The 17,788-nt window shown below is 35.9% G+C and overlaps 1 protein-coding gene across 1 annotated transcript in view; it reads left to right on the top strand.

The window, feature by feature from the left end:
* The window catches only part of NECTIN3 (nectin cell adhesion molecule 3), a 66,909-nt gene extending 49,882 nt beyond the window's left edge, over positions 1-17,027 (top strand). Inside the window, exons 6-9 of the mRNA XM_062003524.1 lie at positions 2,843-2,981; positions 4,325-4,406; positions 12,099-12,161; positions 13,822-17,027. Coding sequence (XP_061859508.1) covers positions 2,843-2,981; positions 4,325-4,406; positions 12,099-12,161; positions 13,822-13,998 — 461 coding nt within the window. The 3' untranslated portion in view covers positions 13,999-17,027. The remainder of the gene's footprint in view (positions 1-2,842; positions 2,982-4,324; positions 4,407-12,098; positions 12,162-13,821) is intronic.
* The last annotated feature ends 761 nt before the right edge of the window (positions 17,028-17,788 follow it).

Below are 17,788 nucleotides of genomic sequence, written 5' to 3'. Positions count from 1 at the left end.
ACCTCTCTTCAAAAACAAAAAAAAACCAACTTGATATATCATCTTTAAAAGATGGTGATACTTGGAAATAAACATAACCATAAACCTGTTCTCCACATGAGATATCTTGCTTTTGTCTCTGTGGATTTTTTGTTTTGATTTTAAAATAAAATATATATTTAATTCCTATGGGTTAAGAAGTTGAAATGTTTTGGAGTTGAAGTTGATAATAGGGATAGGGCTTATGCGTGTTGCAATGTTTTGTACATGATGTCTGCTGTAAAAAGAACTGATTGTAAGTACAAATGGCTGTTGTGTGAATAAACTTTTTGTTACATTCTGGAACATAGGTAGTGTTCAAAAATGTTTGGCAGTTATGTTCTTAAAATTGGAGATGAAAAAACATAATAAAATCAGAGGCTGGGTAGAAGGAACTGAAGTATTTCAGCTGTTGAAGATGAGCTTTTTAGCATTGCCTCTTGGAAACCCCTAAACTTACAAACCGAATGCCTTTAGAAGCTACTTCAAGTACAAACCTTGAGAACGAAAAATACAGGTAGTTGTTGTCCAAACAGTTTCTTTTTAAGCACAGCTGATACACTATCTAGGATTCACATTCTTCTAAAAAATGACATGTTCTAATTTCTTTTTTTTGTCAGTTGTTCTGCTTGAAGCCTATTTCTTCAAGTGAATCAGTTCCCATGTCCTTCTGACCAGCTGGTGGTTAAAATGATGTGTAGCTGGCACCATGCATCTTAAGTACTTTCTGGCTTGTTCAGTTTGGCATGAGAGTCTGGGTTTCTTATGATTTATCTGGTTAGACTGTTAGAATTTTTGTGCCTACTTTTTTGCCAAAGCAATTCAGAAAAGTAATTCCTGTGGTAATTGCGCTTCAGTTCTTAAACACTGGTACACTTGCTGGGATATTGACCGTTTTTCCTGGTGTCCAGAAGTAAATGGGTGACTATTGTCATCTCACCCAGAATGGGAGTGACTGAACTTTCAATAGAAGTATAGTACTTCATAATCTTTCAACATTATAGCAGAATTTAACAGGAAAAAAAAAGACACTGTAAAGTTAGTACGGTACGAAACAGTCAAGAAACTCTTCTGATGTAATCACAAGATCAAAGCATCTTCTGGACGTAATGGTTACCTGCAATATATTAGTTACCTGCAACTCACTTAAAGAAGAAAGTACCTATTGTAAATTTAAGATAATTAAAATGCAGTGGTTGAGAGAAACTGATTCATGTGCTCATTCTTCATGAGAAAGTGAGAATTACAGTTCTTGGATATATAGGCTAGTATATGACAGACAAATTGAGTTCATGCCTAAAGAAAATCTGTTTTGTAAAACAGAAAAACGATCACTGAAGGTGTTATGTTACATTAGTCTTGTGGAGTGAATTAGCTTCCTACAAATTATTAATAATTTTCTTTATCCCTCAAGTTTGTCATAAAATATGCTTACTTCAGTTTAATTCAAGCTACTTAAACGTATCTGCATGAGTTGATCCCACAAGAGTAGTGCTATCAAGTTTTTCACGTGAAGTGAGTGGTCTGGAATCTTTTTGTCAGATTGAAAGTAAGGTTGATTTGGTTTGGGGGGTTTTTTTGGTGTGTGGTTGGTTGGATTTTTTTTCCAAAATGAGGGATGAGAAGACTGTTTTGTCCAGGTTGCCAACATACAAGCAAAAGAACATTAGAGTTATGAATAATAGAAAAAACCAAGTTGCATATTGTTTGGGGGTTTTGACTTGTGAATAGACTATATAAGTCAAGAGAGTCTTAAAATTTGGTCTGGACAGAGATTTAAGTAAAGCATAGTTATGTGGTACTTGGAGAAATGTAGCATATTATTATTTCTGCAGGTAAACAGATTAGGTAAACTGTGTTAGAGATCTGTTAGAAGTATAGGGCTGCCTTAATTTTAAACTCCTTTGCTGTTACCTTTCTGATCCAGTAATCAGTTTGGATCAGAGTATTATTTCTACATGCTACCTATATTTACAGGTTAAAGTTTTAGTGAAGCTAACGTGAATTACTCCAATTGTGCAACTTCTTGATTTAAAAAAAAAAAAAATCTGTTTGTGCGAGTTAGAAACAGATTGATGATGCTGAGTTAAAGTTAGCATACTTCACAATTTCATGAGTTTTAAAACATTGAATTCCTAGCATAGTGAAAGGGGTGACCTGTGAAGAGTGACAAATGTGTTAATTCAGTATTAGAGCTGTTAAACATTGGGTTTGACAATGCTGAGATTAAAAGAAAAATGTTTTTTAAAAAACATCCAAATGTCTTTACTGCCTTCTTGTTAAAAAATTTATTTATGAAAACAACTGTTTCTTTTAGCTTGAAGTGTTACGTCCTAGAGGTGATAGAGAGTCTTAGGGATTGCTTTTGTAAGTGTAAGCAAAGTATTAGTCAATTTGTTCGTTGATCCTAGTAGTATACTCTTCTCCCTGACTTGTTGCCTTTTTCCTTTCTGTAGACTTCAGTGACTTGAAAGAAAGATTGGTAATAAAACCATAGTTATCTAGCTTTTTGAATTAACACCCTACTTGCTCGTTTAAGTACAAAGTGTGTATTCTTTAACTTCATCTTGAAATAAAAGCATGCAGCTAGTATTCATTAAAAGTAGCTAGCAAAATTTTTTAAGTCATATTAATGGTTGAGCTCTCTCAAGTGAACCAGTTTTTTAATTGGGAGCCAATACTGCAGTAGTAGTAGTGCAGGATAAGGCTTTCTGTTGGGTCATGAAAGAAAGAAACGTTTCTCAGAGCTGCACAGAAGTAGTTTATCTGAGTGTTGAAAGTATGTGAGCTTCTTAAAGGTGTAATCTATGCTATCACATTGCAGATGTGCCATATAAGCAGACATCTTCTGTTGCTGTAGCAGGGGCTGTGATTGGAGCAGTCCTTGCACTTTTTATTATTACCATCTTTGTAACAGTGCTGCTGACTCCAAGGAAGAAAAGGCCACCCTATCTGGACAAAGTGTGAGTATGCTTTGGTTTGTTTGGATTTGTTTTTTTAATTGCAAGCCATATGCAGAAAGCATTTGTTCTGTGCAGGAACTTAAATTTCTGAGTTTCCTTAGCAACTGTTCAACTGTCATAATTTCAGAGCTGTATTTTCAGAATAGACAAATATAAAATCACCTTTCTGAAAAAAATAAATGAAGCAGCTAAGTATTACTTCAGATGTAATATAATTATTTATCTCTTTAGAAGTTGTTTTTTGAAAAATGCTTCCAGTTTGAACTGGAAGGCAGGAGAGGTATCCATCTTGATTGATGCCACAGACTACTGGTTTGCTGTAACTGTAGGTCTAACCTGAGAGCAAAATGACCATGCTTTGCAGAAGTGAAGGTCCACTAAGATTTAGCCTGTATATGTGAAAAATGAAGCAAGCACTCAGACATGTGCTTAGAAATTGCTGACTTAATGTGCTTTCTGGAATGTTGGTGGTTTCTTCAAGTGTCTGGCACAGACATGTGGTTTCCTTTTTTAAGCATCCAATGTAGTCAAACAAAAACAAGCAAATGAAGTTTGAAAGACTGTTGTCAGTTCAAGTGGATGTTGTCTAGCCCGTTTGGAACATGCATAAAAAGCAATGATGGCTTAGAATGTCTGTAAATACAAATCTTTTCACACGTGGCACATACAGTTAACACTTAAACTGAAAGAGAAATAAAAATGTCTGATGTGTGTGTACACTTCATGAGGATTAGAATAAAATAACTTAGTGTTTAGCATAAAATAAGTTGCCGTATTTAAATGTCTTCAACTAGCAGCACAAGTTGCTCTCTTACAAATATGCAATTTTCTAATGTGGTTAGAAATACCGTTTTCTTGTTTGTTAATCTAATTCTATAGCTGAATCATATTTGTAAGAATTCTTAGACACTTTAATTCTTCTATAATCGTTCACTTTCACCAGGAACGTTACAACAGAGAAGTCTTACATATAATAATAGACTGTTTCTCAAAGACTTCAAGAAAGGCTATAGTAGTAAACATTACTCCAGCAGTATCTCATAAACCTGGAAATGATCACAGATACTAGTAGTCCCTAATCTTATTTAGTTGAGTGTGGGGGAAGTTCAGTCTCCTTCAGATCTTACAGGATAAATAACAAATTATAGGTGATGTTCATAAGTGAATGACTGCATTATTGCCAGTGATGGATGTTTTAGCATTACAGTATTTCATTTATGTATTGACTGAAAGGTGTGTGTCCCCCGTGTTGAGTGTTGAATGATTTGGCAGCTAAAAATAAATATCTAGCCCTTCAGTTGAACTTCTCAAAGATGGCATGTCTTATTCTCCCTTTACTACAGGATTGATCTTCCACCCACTCACAAACCATCCTCATGTGAGGAGAGAGCACTTTCTGTACCACAGAAAGAAGCCATGCTTCAGGTAAGTGGTTATATGCATCTTAAATTGAGGTAGGAAAAATGTTAACTTTCCGTTATGTTAATTTTAGTCTAAGTTTCTTGAATTTGTCAGCAACAAAGATTCTGTACCAATTCTGTGACAAGTGATTTTTTTTTTTTTTTTTGGTACACTTTCAGGAGTAGTTTCATGTGATGTAAAGTAGTGCTTTCAAAATAAGACAGCAATAGGCAGTGAAGCTCATTACCCGCATTTAGTGCTGGGGTGTTGTCTGATGCAACCGAATCATAGAGGTGAAATACTGGAAAGCTAATTCTAGCAGATGAGACAGTTAAAGGAGGAGCAAAGAAAGCTAGGATTGCCCTTCTTAGCTACTGCATGGCTTTGTACTGGATTAAACTGCTTGTGAAACTCCAGATAATGTCAGAAGGCTTCTTTTTCACTAGGCAGCACAGAAGGGACTTGTTCATAGGTGATAGTTTCCGTTAACAACATGGAGAACACTCATGAAAACTGTAAATTCTAACTATAGCCCCTAAAGTGTGGGATTGGTTTTTTTTTTGGGGGGGGAGGAATATATATTAAATTAGTTGGCTTGGTTTTTAGGTTTCTGCTTACAGTGAAGAAAACTTAAACCACCTATCAGTATTAGTGGGAATTAGATTTTAATTGCTCTTAATGGGATTTTTGTTCCATCTTCAGTACTTCATTTAAAGAATATGATTCTAATCATTGATGTGCTGAATTTGTTTATGAAGGCAAGTATTTGTTTCTAACAACTACTGTTGTTCCAGTTCTCTGGTCTACTTCTGTAGCTTTAAGGACACATAGAAAGCTTTTTTCCAATAAAGGGTTACTCTGAGGAAATAAAAGTTTCACCACCTTCAGGATGCGTTTTGACGGAGTTCTCAGTAACAATGAAAATACTCTTGTACGTTTTCTTAGTGTGATTGGTCACTAAAGCTCACTAAATATGAGTTGCTGATAAAAGCTTTCCTCTTAGTGAAGTAATACATGAAAGGAATATTGTGGTTTTTATTACAAATTTGTAATAAATTTATTACAAATACTACATTGAGTAAAACTTACCAATATTGTTGTGAATGAAGCAAGAAACTTCTGAGATCCATTGCTACTTTTAGTAACAGCCTGATTTTTACAGTACTAAGATATAAAACATTTAGCTGGCAAAAAAGCATGATAGATATTTGTCTTCAGACCTTGAAGGTGGTATTGACACTAAGATGACACAGAAGAAGCAATGCTTTTCTGTGCTTGGGTTGGATATGTTGTACTATCCACTATGTACTAGTTCCTGTGTCAGTACAATACTCAACAAATGCAACAGTATTAATGAACTGTGTTTCTGTTAGTACGTTCCTATGCTTTAAGTATTATGGTAGAAGATTTCCTTTATGGAATCAGAAGATATTGGCTATTGTGTTACTTGTGCATCTGTAGTGGTGCTAGATATCAAAATGACAACAAAGGGAAATGCAATTGTTTATCTTTTACAGGGCTACTTATAAAGTGTATACCTTAACAGCTTTCCCCTTTGGATCTTTAATGTCTTTGAATTCTTTCTTGATTTAACTTACTGTGACTTCTGTTAGTGAATACTTAAGAACTAAGAAAAGGTGAAGCTAACTGTATGTAGTCTTTGTTTAACATATAGCATGTTTTATCTAAATATATTTTATAAATAAAGACCCTAAACAAACCGAATTGAGTACTCACTTCACTCAATCTGGATACAGTTTTAAGTTGTTTTGCGAAAGAGAGGAGAGAAACTCTAGGTTTTTTTCAGACTAGGTGTTAACTACACTTCATTTAAAAATAATGGCTGTTGGCATATCATTGTTTGTATACCTGTTTGGTTTTTTTTCTCTTTTGGTGTAACTCCAAAACTGAAAAGAGCTGGAGACTCAGTGTTCCCAGCTGATACTAACTATAATTAACGCGTACTTTCTGTTATGCTTAAGGCAAGAGCTGCTCCTTTATCTAGTAGAAATAAGTGTCAAAATACTAGCTGTAGCTAAGAAGTGATTGGTTAAGCCGACACTTCAGTAGCTGGAAAGAGGTAAAAGCGGCAAGTTAGCAGCTTGTCACAGTGTCTTGTCTTTTCTAACTGTAAGTCTGTACTAGCTATGTAATTGATGTTCCAAATGCTGTTTGAATTGCATTGTCTTGTCATAAATAAGAAGTCTGGCAAATCTCTCTAGGTAGTTCAAATGTAAGCTTCTGGTTACACCAAAAAGAACTATAGGTGAAGTGTCATTGAGTTGTCAATAACAATAGATGAACACGGTCAGTCTGAATGGAAATGATTGGCTGCACAAAGGTGCAAAGGGAAGTTAATGGAGAATTAATGTAAATGGTATGTTCTGCATACTGTAACTGAGGATTGTAAGTAGACTGATTCAATTTAAACTCGGTCTGGTCAGTTGTTATATGTAATGTGCAGACTTTTCAATCATTTGTATGATTACTGTTCAAATCATGCACAGTAGCTTTTTTTGGAGTATTCCAGATGCCAAAAAAATAAGCTTAAAAATCTCCTGTTTGTGTCCCAGCAGTCAGTATTTAGCTAGATTTTTACCCTTATCTGAGTAGATGGGTGTTTGTATTAAAATGAAGGGTGACATTGTAGACATTTGACGATACTGCATAGCCATTTTCTTTCAGTTACTCCTTCAGACTTAGAAGCTCTAATTACGCGTTAGCGTTCAGGACCTAATGTTAAATAATAAGCTACATGTATGTAAAAGTACTGTGTAATTGGGTATTCATAATATCTCTGTGCTAGTAGATACCAATTTAACTGTTCATGTGAATCACTACAGAATTGAGAACAACTGTTTCACTTATGGCCCTAAAAGTGTGAGGCAGAAGTCTAAAACATAGGACTATTAAGTGGAACAAAGGGAAAGTTGCAGGGTAAATAGTTTTATTTACTGTGAAGACTATAGATTTATCTTCAACTTTTTTAGGAACAAAGCTATTGCTTTTTGTCTGGTGTTCTTTAATAATTGGTTACACAAATGCTATTCTGATACTCAGTACTATTTTTTTCATGTAACATGAAAGAACAGTGAGTACCCTGAAGATTACGTCCTTGGTGAGAGAAACATCTCTACTTGACAACTGAGTTTTGAGGTGGATCAAGAGGAATCTGAGCAACATAAGAATTCCAGTGGCTTGGAAGAATTCTTCTGTTGTATAGAATTTATAAAAGGATTGGGAAAGGGGCCATTAATTCAGGCAATCATTGGAGTTGTTAGAGTTAGTTTTGGTGTATTTCAAAGGATATATCACTAAGAAGCAAAACTTTACTTGCCTAGGAACATGACTGAGATGGACAGTCTTTGACATTGCGAAAGAACTGAAGTTATATCTAGCTTGACGAACGTTTCTGAAGGAAAGAAAAAATGGTTTTTTGTACAGTGCAATCTGTGAATGTTCAGAGTTCTTGAAAGGTTCAGAGTTCTTGAAACATTCAGAAATTAATAGGTCACTTATGTAGCAACAGAAGTAAGTGAAGGACGGAAATATAGCCCCATAGGTAATTCTAGCCATGAGAAGACTGACTTCAGATGCAACCTGTAAGAATACCTCACATACTTGGCAAAGCAACCATACTAAACACTTAGACTATTCAATAGCAGCATTTGTATTCCTATTCAAAATGGGAAAGATGGTGAAATTGTATTAGCATATTGAAAAGACTATAACACCATTTACTGAATACTAACAGTATTTCTGTATCAAATTTGAAGAGATCGCCCACAGTACTCTTAAACCTAGCATAATATTGTTTCATTTATATATTATGGCTCTCTTGTGTTCTTCTAGTTCTCTTTCTAATGGTCTTAATGCAGGTCGGAATATCTCCTCCTTGATGAAAAAGGAAGCATTATTGTTATAATTTGCCTTAGATTGAAAAGCCGTTTAGGCAAACAAGATTGAATTGAATTGGAGGAAGCACAATATGTGAATAGATAAACTGATCTGTATTGATGAAGCGTCTTACAATGGGAAGGGGGGGAAAGTTAACCGGATAGGGACTGAAATGAGGCACAATGTTTTTTTTTATCAGTGGACGCTGTTGTAACGGAATTTCTAAATTGGAAGGGATGTAGAAGTGCAATACGAAGATGATGGTGAGATAACTGCTTTAGACTTTTAAAAGACTGATTAGGAGCATGTTGAGAGTAAAATTCAATGTTTTTATGAAGCTCTGCAAGATCAAGCATTTTATTTTTAATATTTATGATTATTAAATAATAAATTCTTGGTAACGTTTGTCATTATGAAGCATTGGAATGGGCTGCCTAGGGAAGTGCTTGAGTCACCATCCCTAGAGGTATTCAAAAGGTATGAAATAGTTGCACTTACAGTTATGGTGTAGTGGTAGATATGGCAGTGTTAGGTTCACGATTAACTTGTTCATCTTAAATGATTCTATAAAATGTAATGGCAAGACAATGCAAACTATTTTAAGTATCAAATCACAAAACCCTAGATATATTGCATAGAAATACTGTATCTCAGCAACCAGTTTTCTTTGACAGAACCTAATAATTTTGATTGTCATTTACTTGGTCCATGACAGCAGAAGATGCAACTCCCTTTGTAGCAAGGGCGTTGGCTTTTCTCAAACTATGTGAGATTATTTCCTTTGTCCCTAATTTGAATAGAATAAATGGACTCACTGGAATTTCCTGTTCAGGTTTCCAGTGTTTATCTAAATCATGTCTGCATATACTGTTAGTAGCAATTCTAAAGAAAACAGATTTTTTTGCACACAGAACATTAGCCTTTGGTGATGTCAGGCTTCATGTTCCCCACATGTGGTGAATTCATGCTCTTATCTCAGGTTTGCAAGAGCAACAACTCCTGCGAAGCAGTGAATCACATATTCTCTGAATTGATCTAAAGATTGCATTCTAACACTTGAGGAGCATAAGCAGTATGACTTTAAGGGTGGTGAAAAAACCCTTTTTTATGTGATTACAAGACAGAAAACATTGCAAATAAAACTTTGAAAGAATAGACTTGTGAAAACACTGAAAAAGGACTTGGAGTGATGAAAGTAGACATCTTTTTTCACAATGAATTTGCAGATCATGTTAAAAGTTAACTCCAAATTGCTTCAAAATTTGAGACAAATAACAAATGTGGAAGAGAAGGAAGTGAAGGCAAAGAAAAATGTGAAACAGTACTTGAGATTGGTGGATTTGGGCTCTTAAGACCAGCAACTTTTAACTACTTTGTTGCTACCACTGTAGTGCTGTTGGGAGAAGCAGGAATTATAAACAAGTGTGTAGTTGTGCAAAAGATATTTCTGTAGCCTGTTGTGCCTATATACTACTAGAGAAGTGTGGCATAGAGGAAATAATTATGAGTGATGATGTAACCTATGTCTAAAGCCTTAATTCTTAGATGATGTTGCTTAGTATGATTAAAATTAGCCATCCTTTAACTAAGGCATTTGATGATTAACTGCATGTTTGGAAGTAGCCTGTATCATTAACAAAGTTACTCCATGATAATGGTGACAAAAACATGTTGAAAAGGCAGGGAGGTTTTGAATCTTCTTTAAGTATCTGACATTATAATCATAGAATGGTAGGGATTGGAAAGGACCTTTAGAGATCATCTAGTCCAACCCCTCTGCAGAAGCAGGTTCACCTAGATCAGGTCACATGGGAACATGTCCAGATGGGTCTTGAAAACCTCCAAGGAAGGAGACTCCACAAGCCCTCTGGGCAGCCTGTGCCACTGCTCCATCACCCTTACGGTGAAATATTTTTTTCTTATATTTAAGTGGAACTTTTTGTGTTCCACCTTCATCCCATTACCCCTTGTCCTGTTGCTAGCTACTATAGAAAAAAAGGGATATCCCAACCTCCTGACACCCACCATTTAGATATTTGTAAATATTAATAAGATCTCCCCTCAGTCTCCTCTTTTCTAGACTAAACAGCCCCAGTTCTTGCAGCCTTTCCTTGTATGAAAGATATTCATAATCTATATAGTATAGCTCTTATTAAACTCTAAGGAAAGAAAGTGTTATTTCTGAAGTGTTTTTGAGGATTATATTGGCTCTTGATATTTTCATAAGTGTTTCAATCTACTACAGTATTAGATCAACACATGCAGACATCTGTACATTGCAGTTTTAACAGAAAAGTGTTTTCAGACATTTAATATTCAGGAAAAGATTTGTTTCTGTTTGTCTTGAATGAGACTTTGGTCTTTTTTTTTTTTTTCCCCCTACTGAACAGGAGGGTGAAAAAAGACCTAGTCTGTAATGTCTCATTTATCTGAAAGTCAAGAATGGCACAGGTAGTTATGGTTCTGTTTTTTCCCCACAGGGCCGTTAGGCACTAGGGCAACTGTGAAAAAACAAACATTGACAGGATTTTTAGTAGTTACATCCTAAAAAGATTTAAACAATGAAAAAGTGATCAAGATCAAAACTGTCCCCTCTGACAGTGAGCTGGCTCAGTTGTAGGAAGTCAACTACTTACAGCTGTTAAGTCTTTGTGGAAAAACATACCTTCTTTGCAAAGATTCAAATGTATAGTTGCAGTACAGGTTTTGTTTTTTAAAGCTAAGGTGTTAAGAGAAGTGCAGCTTTTAGATACACTAGACCACTTTTGGTACAGTTAAAAACTGCAAATGCCTAACAAAGAACTAAGTTCCTTGGGATTAGAAAATAGGAATTGAAGTGTGCTCCTCTGTAAAATGCACAATGTATTCATTATATGGATCCCAGAAGGGGAAGGAAGCATGACAGCCTGAAATTGTTAGAACTTTCCCTCTTAGATATAATCAAATTAGAGGTAGGTATAAAAAAACCACACAAAATTTCACGTTACATTTTAATTAATGGTTTTATTAAAAGGTTAATTGGGTTTGGTCTGTTTGGAAGGTTCTTGTATTGCGTGTCTTCTTAAGGATAGCTCTGCTCTTGTTTTGTGCTTTGGTTGGTTAGAGGAAAAATCAATGAGACAGTTGCAGACCTAGGTTCATTTGCTTAGTCTGAATTCTAACTTACTTTGGATTTTCAAGATGTGTATATAAGATGATCAGTGCTGCAACTATTAATTGCATGAAAGTACTTGGTAACTTCGTGTATGTGGGCAGATGTTGAAAACAGTGACCTATTAGACTTAAGTAGTGAAGAACCTATATTCAGCTATTCTTAGTTGGAGTAGATGCATTATGAACTGTACATTGTTTCTATTCTGTTCTGATAATTAACCCTATTACAGAAGTGAACTCCTTTGGTGTGGTGATTAGCCCTTCTACTTGTAGTAGCTTTCAGTTAAATACTCTTGGAAAGTATCAGATTCGGCACTTAACCATATGGTGCCTATGAAAGTTTAATACTATGTAACTAATTTTGAATTTTACTTTAACCTGTGGCTTATCTGAAATCAATATCATATTCAAATGGGGAGTTAATTTTAACATTTCTTAAATATACTTATGCTTAAATTAAAATATGTATAAATAACACCTAATACATTGTAATAACATCTTTTTTTCTGCCAGAGATTACCTTGTAAGAAATATTCTAAATGGTAATCAGTTAAGATACTTCACAAGGAAGAGTGTATTTTGTGATGACTACGTTTTCATATAAACCAAGCCTGTTCTGAAATACTGAATTTTGACTTGTTTCCACTGTAACTTTTCTTCTTTCAGAAAGAACAATTTCCTTTGCAAAACCAGTACAGAGAGAAAGATGCTGGAAACTTGCAGCACATGGTAAATGATGTGGCTTGAATTCCTGGTTGAAACTTCAATTTCATCTTGTTCCTTAAAATAAACTTGTAAACATGTTTTTCATGAAGAGCAAAGAAGCTGTCCATCCTAGTCAATAATTGGTGAATGTGAAAGGTTGCTATCCGTGAAGTGTAAAGAGTCGATCTCATTTTATTATCCTTTATTCCCTAGATAATTTTGCTGACTAATTTAAATACATATACACTAGAGCTTTGAAATCTAATTTGATACAATGACAAAGCACAGGATGAGGGCAAGTCTGTGGATGGTTATCTACCTGGACTTTACTAAAGCCTTTCACACAGTCTCCCACAACATCCTCCTGGAGAAACTGGATGCCCATGTCTTCAATGGACCTACTCTGTGTTGGGTGGAAAACTGATTCGATGGCCAGGCCCAGAGAGTGGTGGTGAATGGAGTTAAGTTCAGTTGGTGGCTGGTCACCAGTGATGTTCCCCAGGGCTTGGTGCTGGAGCCTGTTCTGTTTAATGTCTTTATCAATGACCCGGATGAGGGGATTGAATGAATCCTCAGTAAGTCTGCAGATGACACCAAGCTGGGCAGGAAGGTAGATCTGCTTGAGAGACCCAGACAGGCTGGAGTGATGGGACAAGGCCAGTTCTATGAGGTTTAACAAGGTCAAGTGCTAGGTCCTGCATTTGAGTCACAGGAATCATGCAATGCTACAGGCTTGAGGATGTGTGGCTGGAAAGCTGCTTGACAGAAAAAGACATGAGGGGGTTGATCAGCAGTTGGACATGATCTATCAGTGTGCCCAGGTGGCCAAGAAGGCCAGTGGTATCCTGACTTGTATCAGAAATACTGTGGCCCGTGGAAGTGGATGTCATCCAATACTCAGTGCTGGTGAGGCCACACCTCAAGTACTGCCTTCAATTTCAGGCCCTTCACTACAAGAAAGGCATTGAGGTGCTGAAGCATGTCCAGAAGGGAGCAACCTCCATCCAATTAAGGATGTGAAGGGCCTAAGGAATACATCTTATGAGGAGTATCTGTGGGAACGGGGATTATTTAGCCTGAAGAAAAAGAGGCTCAGAGAAGACTTAATCACTCTCTACAAGCACATGTGAAAGGAAGTTCCAGTGATGTGATCTTGGTCTCCTCACTCAAGTAACAAATGATAGCACAAGAGGGAATGGCTTGAAGTTGTGCCAGGGAAGATTTAGATTTGATATTAGGAAAATCTTCACTGGGAAGGTTGCTAGACACTGGAACACTGCTCAGGGAAGTGGTAGAGCCACCATACCTGGACATAGTAAAGACAGATGAACTGCTGAGGGACATGGTTTAGTGGTGGGCTTGGCAGTGTTAGGTTAGTGGCTGGACTCAAATGATTCTACAATTCTTACTGCTGACAGACTTCTTTATAGTTTGTGTTTTGCTTTTTAGACTTATTCAGCTTCAAATTATAACTTCCTTTGAAAGGCAAGATTTAGGCTATTGAGTAGTTACTAACTACTGTTGAATGTCTGTTAGGGATTGGAGTTTTTAAGTTCATCTTTCTTGATTTGTAGACTGTTCTGTAGATCAGACACTTTTGATTTTGCTTAAAGCTTTAAAAAGAATAAGAATTGCAGGTTCTGTACATTAACTGTGAAGCTGATTACTTTTTGTGTGTGTTTAGAAAGCTGTGAATGGAAGACAACTTACATGTGAGGCTGAAGAGCCACAAGATCAAGAAGGTCTTCAGCATATGTATCCTGTTTATCAACAGTCGTACTACAAAAATTGGAGCAGCAGATACCCTCAAAACTCAGTACCTGGAAGAGTCTACATCAATCCAAGGGAGCATTATGTATAATTCTATACTCAAATGTCTTAAGATACAAGGTTTTTAATAGCTGTTGACTGTATGACTGATAGGTCTCATCTTTCATCTCTGAAATAATTGATCTTTTTTCCTGTGGGAAGAAATTGCATGGAGAATTTTATCTAGGTAAACTCTATGGAACTTAAGACTTAACTTGCTTTCTAGCCTTTGGTATGTATTTGTTTTTATAGTTATACCAACCTGCCAAAAAAGTAAAGGCATTTAACTTTGCTAACCTTCATAGTCACAAGATATGTAAATTAGTTGAATTGGTTGACAGCTGGCAAAATAGTTAAGCTGTTGTCCTAGGTATTTCTGCAAGCATTCTCTCCCGAAATGGGTATCTTGTAACAACTTTACTTATGTAGAAGTGAGAAAACACAAGCAAGATAACTGAATCCCTGGTGACATAAGCAGTATCAGGGTAAGTGGGGGTTTTTTTAATCTTAAAAAACTTGGAATAATTATCATTTTGACTGGCCTTAGCTTTTGATTTGTCAACTGGCTCTACCTCTCCCAGTCAAATAAACAGTTAGACTACCTCTCAAATTCTCACTTGCTGTTCCATAACATAGATTGTGTGTCTTCCCACCTTTTAAAAAGTGAAGTGTTTTCTAAACATTAGAAAGTTTTTGGTTTATGTTGATCCTGGCTATCAGTTACTGTACTTGCTGGTTGTAGTTTCACAGTAGGTCTGTATGAAGCTTCCTTACAGGAAGTAGATGAGTAGACAGACAAGGCTTCCTGAAAGTGTAGCTGCATTGTACCTACAAATTGCAATTCAGCCATTTTTCCAAGTATGATTCTCGTGTTAAATGTTGCAGAGTTTTCTCTTGCTTTTCTTGTTCTTTCGTTGCCTAACATAGGCAGTTTTATTGCAAAGAGATGTGCTCTCATGCCTTAGCAAGAAAAAGAAGGCTACAGTAAACTTCAAATATTCTTTAGTACTGTCATTTAATCTTAACCAGTAGTGTGAAGTACCTGGAGAATGTCCTGATGTTACCAGTGCTAACAGTATTTTACATACGATTTTAAGCGTGTGACATAAGGGCTGAAAAATTTGCTCAGGATCTTTTTCAAAAAATAAGTTGCTCTTCTGAGTATAAAATGAGTATTTACCAAGTTTAAAAATATATATATATATAATATGTTGCTACCAAAATGAACTCACAGGGCAATCTTAAAATGTTTGAAGACAGCAGGAGTTAAGAGGGATTGTGGAGTCTCCTTCCTTGGATGTCTTCAAGACACCCCTGGACATATTCATATGCGACCTGATCTAGATTGACCTGCTTCTGCAGGGAGGTTGGGCTAGATGATCTCTAAAGGTCCCTTCCAACCCTACCATTCTATGAAAATTTGCTGGATAAACTTAAACAGTGTACATGTGTTTTGTACACAAGTAGAGAGTAATGATTTTTTTCAGTCAAGATGACCTGAATACAAAACATTGCGAAGAATGGCTTTGTCATAGAATCTTAACGATTGGAAGGGACCTCGAGAGATCATCCAGTCCACTCATACTGAACTAGTTATTTTTAAAGAATTAACCATCATTGCTGTGATATTAGTGTTTTCTCTACAGATGATTGGATTTTTCAGGCAGAGGGAAGAGACAGTTGTAGAAGCAATAAAATTGAAAGCTTGTGTAGTTAAGTGTGCTGCAGGCAGGATGCTCTTATAAAACCTGTATTCAGCCTATGTTCATATCATAGCAAAGTTAATGAGATCCCTCACCACAAAAGGGCTAGGTAAATATTTCTAGTTTGTTACAGGTAGCAGCTAGAGGAAAATGGCTTAGGTGACTGTTCTGAACACCATATAAGTAAACATTAACTGTTCTCTTGCAACACAACTTCCTGTTATGTGATGTGTATGAGGAATACAAAGGAATACTGAAGGAATAACAAAGAGAAAGATTGGAGAGAACTTATTTCTCAGGAGCCTTGTTTGAACAACTATCAGGTTGCTTTGTTTTTAGGGACTGCACATTATTGTAAATGGAGCCACTGTTTTCAACTTCAAAACTTCCTGCAGTGTTTATGAGACCTAAAGAAGGGCTTGTGTTCCCCAAAGATGTCATTTTCCAGTAATGTCAGTTTAAGCAGCTACCTCTTGCCACAAGCTTTGCCTCACCTATCCTTGCATTGCTGCAGTTCCAAAAAACATCTATTGCCAGACCATGACATGAAAACAGTGTTTTGACCAAATGTCAAAGCAGATAGAATGATAGAACATTGAGATAAACGATACTGCTTGAAATAATTTGACCAATATCACTGAGCAAAAGTTCATTAGTTAAAAAAATATATACATTACAGGGTGGTTCAAAACAGTGTCACTGTGATGATGCTTCTACTACATTCATTAGTACAATGTGATATTGAGCAGGTGATCGTTTCAGTTCCTATTACATTGACAGACGATGTTAAAAAAAAACCCAATTATTTTGGATTCAGACCTCTTCTGCTTTTTATTCTTATTTGCAGATACATTTTTACTTGAAGAGTTAAAACTTTGGAGGAAGGAGAGGAAGAATGTTATCAACAAAGCTATAGTTGCTTTTTTGAGTTTCTGAAAATAAGTTAAAAAACCAAGTCCAGCTATGTTACCCAAGTTATGTATCAACAAACTACAGAAAGCTTAAATTGCAAACTATTCATCAGCATGTAGTTTGTTCTAAAGTCATTAGGGAAATATGTTATCATGGTTATTAACTGTGAGAAATGTTGGGTTTCTTTAATCTGATCAGGGATGTTTAGAGTGTTAGATTTTTTGAAGTTTTATTTGTAGTTTTAAGTGTGGCTTACACTTAGAATACTCTCCCTTTGGGAGAGAGGATTTATCATAAAATGCTCTCAAGAGAACAGCAAACTGTCTGCTGATTAGGATTTCCCACAATGCAGTGCACATATAGAATTAAGCTCAATCTGCTTTTTCAAGATGTAGAAAGTGTCCTTTTATTTTTGTACATCTTCAAATGTTTGTATATTGGTTTGAATAAAAACATTGAAAATAGTAACTTCTCATATATTCTTTAGATTTAAGGTATGGAAAACATGTCCACTTTCTTAGTGATGTTTTTCTTCCTCTCCAGTTGTATATGCAGAGCATGTGATTTTTTTTTTTTTTTCCCATCAATACCACTGAATATCTGTGATTTTGGATGCTGAAGTGAGCATGGTGAACACTTCAACACTTGGTGAAAATCCAGCTCTTAGGTAAACTGAACACCCAAAATCACAGTTGAGGGAGGTAAGAATGGAGGGAATGAGTAGTAATTGATATTTCTAGCTTTGATAAATAAACTATCCTCTGCTCAAGACTGTTTCAATTCTAAAAGTTAATCTAATTATTGGAAGTATCCTTTTTTCCTATGTCCCAGATGTTTGTCAGTGCAATATAACGGAAAACTAAGAAAATGTACTTAAAAGAGAAACAATAAGAGATTATTAAAGGACTGCTGCTGTTAAGTCACAAAATGATCCAGCTCAAGGAAGCCTAATAAACAGGTGTTCATGAAGAGGGAAGGGAAGGTTTTCACCTTCAGACTTCTTAACTTCAGCTGTTTTCTGACAGTGTTACTGCCCTTTCCTTCTCTGAGGGATACAAATTTGGGTGCATAATGCTGTATTTTTGTACAGATAAGTGCTTTAAATACAGTAACTTCTTCAGATGCTACAGACCTGAAGTTACTCTTCTTTGTATCCAAACCACTGTTTGAAAGCTTTGCATACAAGTGCTGTAGTAACAGAGCAGGTGAAAGTTTTTTGACAATTTA

This window comes from Colius striatus, chromosome 1 (assembly GCF_028858725.1).
Source record: "Colius striatus isolate bColStr4 chromosome 1, bColStr4.1.hap1, whole genome shotgun sequence".
NCBI classification, from domain to species: domain Eukaryota; kingdom Metazoa; phylum Chordata; class Aves; order Coliiformes; family Coliidae; genus Colius; species Colius striatus.
This window is presented reverse-complemented; position numbering and strand designations above follow the sequence as displayed.